General features: G+C 64.1%; 1 protein-coding gene across 1 annotated transcript; it reads right to left on the bottom strand.

The window, feature by feature from the left end:
• Nucleotides 1-402: 402 nt before the first annotated feature.
• Nucleotides 403-2,681, bottom strand: Fzd9 (frizzled class receptor 9). Its single transcript, XM_020187742.2, has one exon. The coding sequence runs from the start codon at nucleotides 2,498-2,500 to the stop codon at nucleotides 710-712; it is 1,791 nt and encodes a 596-aa protein (XP_020043331.2). The 5' UTR covers nucleotides 2,501-2,681; the 3' UTR covers nucleotides 403-709.
• Nucleotides 2,682-2,918: the final 237 nt, after the last annotated feature.

Here is a 2,918-nt window from a genome sequence, read left to right as displayed (position 1 = left end):
CCGAGAGGGGACCTTTGAGACAACTTGGAGACAGGCTGATGCCCTAATTTTCTACACAAAAGAGAAAAGTGAAGTGTGAGACAGGGAAAACTTACCCAAGGCCCCAGACAGGCGTGACGCCCCAGGGCCAGAGGTGGCTATGTCCTCTCTGGAGATTCCCTGAGTATCCTGGCAGGCGTCCCAGTCCCACTTCTGAGGCATGGCACTCAGACCACAGACATAGGGGACACACACACACACACACACGTCTGGAACTCCTACAAAACACAGCTGTTCTGGGGGAACTTCCTCCTGACTGGGGAAGAAGGTGGGGGGTACCCCGTCCAGCTCTGTTCCCAGGGGGGATGCCTGCATGGTCCTCGCCCTCTTACCGTCCCCCTTCCTAGCTCAGAGAGAACTCAGCAGTGTCACACGGGGTTTATTCCAGTCACAGCTTCCAGAGAAACGCAACAATAAATTACATCATTAAATAAACTCCCTCCTGGACCATGCCCTTCTCTGCCCCACTCCTGCTCTCCTAAGACCCCTTGGGGACACAGCCTGGCCCACCCCTCCCTGCATTAGGGAGGACAGGGGTTCCCACCCTGGTCCTCAGCCCTCTCCACTCATTTGCCTGACCTTGACAGCTGGGCAGCTGCTACTCAGCTGTCTATGGGGGAAGGGGGAGGGCAAGGAGAGGCAGCCGCAGCCCGGAGCAAGGCCTGTGTTGCTAGAGGTGCGTAGGGTTCTCCAGAGAGGGGTCTGTCTTAGTCATGTGCAAGACCACCGAGGGGGCCTTATAGTGGCAGTGGATGCCACGGCCATAGGCCCCGGGGGCCCGGCAGGCCTTAGCCCGGGCTCGTCCAGCTGCCATCTTGCGGTGACACAGGCTCTGCCAGGTCTGGAAAGTCTTGGAGCTCCAAACCCAGACGCCACTGGTAATGCCCACCACCAGTGACATAAATATTTTGAGCATGAAGACCGCCACGGTGGGCACCGAGCCCCCTGGCAGTGAGCAGTCCCTCCGGCCTCCGGGCACAGTGGCTGCTGTACATGGCTGCTCTGTGGCCCGAAGGCGCCAGAAGTCCATGTTGAGGCGTTCGTAGACATAACAGACGATGACGCAGGTGGCGGGCACGGTGTAGAGGATGGAGAAGACCCCGATCTTAACCATGAGTTTCTCCAGCTTCTCCGTGTTGGTGCCACCAGTCTTCATGATCTTCCGAATGTGGAAGAGGGCCACGAAGCCTGTGAGGAGGAAGCTGGTTCCTAGCACCAGGTAGCAGGACAGGGGCACAAGTACAAAGCCCGTGAGTGCCACTGCATCCATGCTGGCCACATAGCACAGCCCGGTCAGCTCGTCCCCAGCCACCTTGCGCAGCGTCAGGACCACGATGGTCTTGAGGGCAGGCAGGCCCCAGGCTGCCATGTGGAAATAGCTGCCGTGGGCTTCGATGGCCTCATGTCCCCATTTCTTGCCGGCTGCCAGGAACCAGGTGAGTGTCAGCACCACCCACCAGAGCGAGCTGGCCATGCCGAAATAGTAGAGCAGCAGGAAGACGAGCGTGCAGCCCGTGTTCTCCAGGCCCTCCTGGATCACGTACAGCGCGCCTGCCTCCTGGTCACAGGCCACGCTCTGCGCCCCCGCCACCGCCCGGATCAGGAAGGCCAGCGAGTACACATTGTAGCACATGGACAGGAAGATGATGGGGCGCTCGGGGTACTGGAAGCGGTGAGGCTCCAGCAGGAAGGTGAGCACCGTGAAGGCCGTGGAGAAGAAGCAAAGCGCCGACCACACCGCCATCCAGATGAGCGCGAAGTCCTTGTCGCGTCGGGACCAGAACACCTCGACACCGGGCCCGCAGCGCGGCGCGCACGAGCGGCTCTTTTCCACGTATTGGAACTTCTCGGGGTTCTCGCAGGTGCCACCACCGCTGCCACTGGGGTTAGAGACAGTGTCGCCAGGGGGTCGCGCAGGCCGAGCCGGCGCCACGGGCAGCATGCCCAAGCCCTTGTGTGGTTCGGCGGGGCCGGCGGTGGCGTTCTCCGGCGCCTCCATGCAGAGCGCGTGCGGGTCGTTGCGCGTGGGTAGCCGGGCGCAATCGAGCGAGTCTGGCCAGCCGAAGTTAAACTGCTCCATGATGGGCGCACAGCGCAGGCGCGCCTGCTCGCACATGGGCCGGCAGGCGGGGATGGGCGTCGAGACCTGATCGGTGCACATGGGCGCGTAGAGCGAGCACAGGAAAAAGCGCAGGTGGCTATGGCAGCCGTATTGCACGAGCGGCGCGAACTCGGCCAGCTCGGCGGCCGCTTCGCCCTGCGACGTGTGGCCCAGTAGGTTGGGCATACGGGTCAGGTTGTAGCCGATCCCGCGACACATGGGGATCTCCACCACCTGGCACGGTGCCGGTCCGCGCCCGCGCTCCGGATCGAAACGACCGATCTCCAGCGCTGCGCCTCCCGCCGCCAGCAGCTGCCACACCAGCAGCAGCAGCGCCCGGCCGAGCGGAGGCACGGCCATCCCGGGCGCTCCCGATTCACTCGGGCCGCGCCGTCCCGCGCCCCAGTGCCAGCCCGCCACGTTGCGGGGTGCAAGCCATCGCCGAACCGCCCACGTGTGTCCCCGCGCCGCCCAAGGGACAGGAGGCGCCGAACCCGCCGAGCCGCCACCACCGCTGCTGCCAATCGAGCCGCCGCCGAGCCGGAGCCGGCGCGGTCTGCCCCACGGGCGGCAGCTAGCAGCCCCGGGGGCGGGGAATCCCCGGGTGGATACGCCCAGGGGGCGTGGCCTCTCCGTCTGGACACGCCCCCCACTGGGCTTTAAAGGCGCCGCGTGTCGCAAACCCGCTGGAGCGCTGCTGGGGATGGAGGGAGGGCAGCGGGAGCATTTGCGCAACCGTGTTTGCCCCCCTTGCCTCTGTTTTTCACTCGGTCATTCC

Source organism: Castor canadensis, chromosome 6 (assembly GCF_047511655.1).
Source record: "Castor canadensis chromosome 6, mCasCan1.hap1v2, whole genome shotgun sequence".
In the NCBI taxonomy this organism is placed as follows: domain Eukaryota; kingdom Metazoa; phylum Chordata; class Mammalia; order Rodentia; family Castoridae; genus Castor; species Castor canadensis.
Note: the sequence above shows the minus strand (reverse complement) of the source record. Positions and strands in the feature narration are given on the sequence as shown.

Bases quoted from the DNA above. Each gene is read 5' to 3' on its own strand.
- Fzd9 (XM_020187742.2), bottom strand. From the start codon at position 2,500: ATGGCCGTGCCTCCGCTCGGCCGGGCGCTGCTGCTGCTGGTGTGGCAG.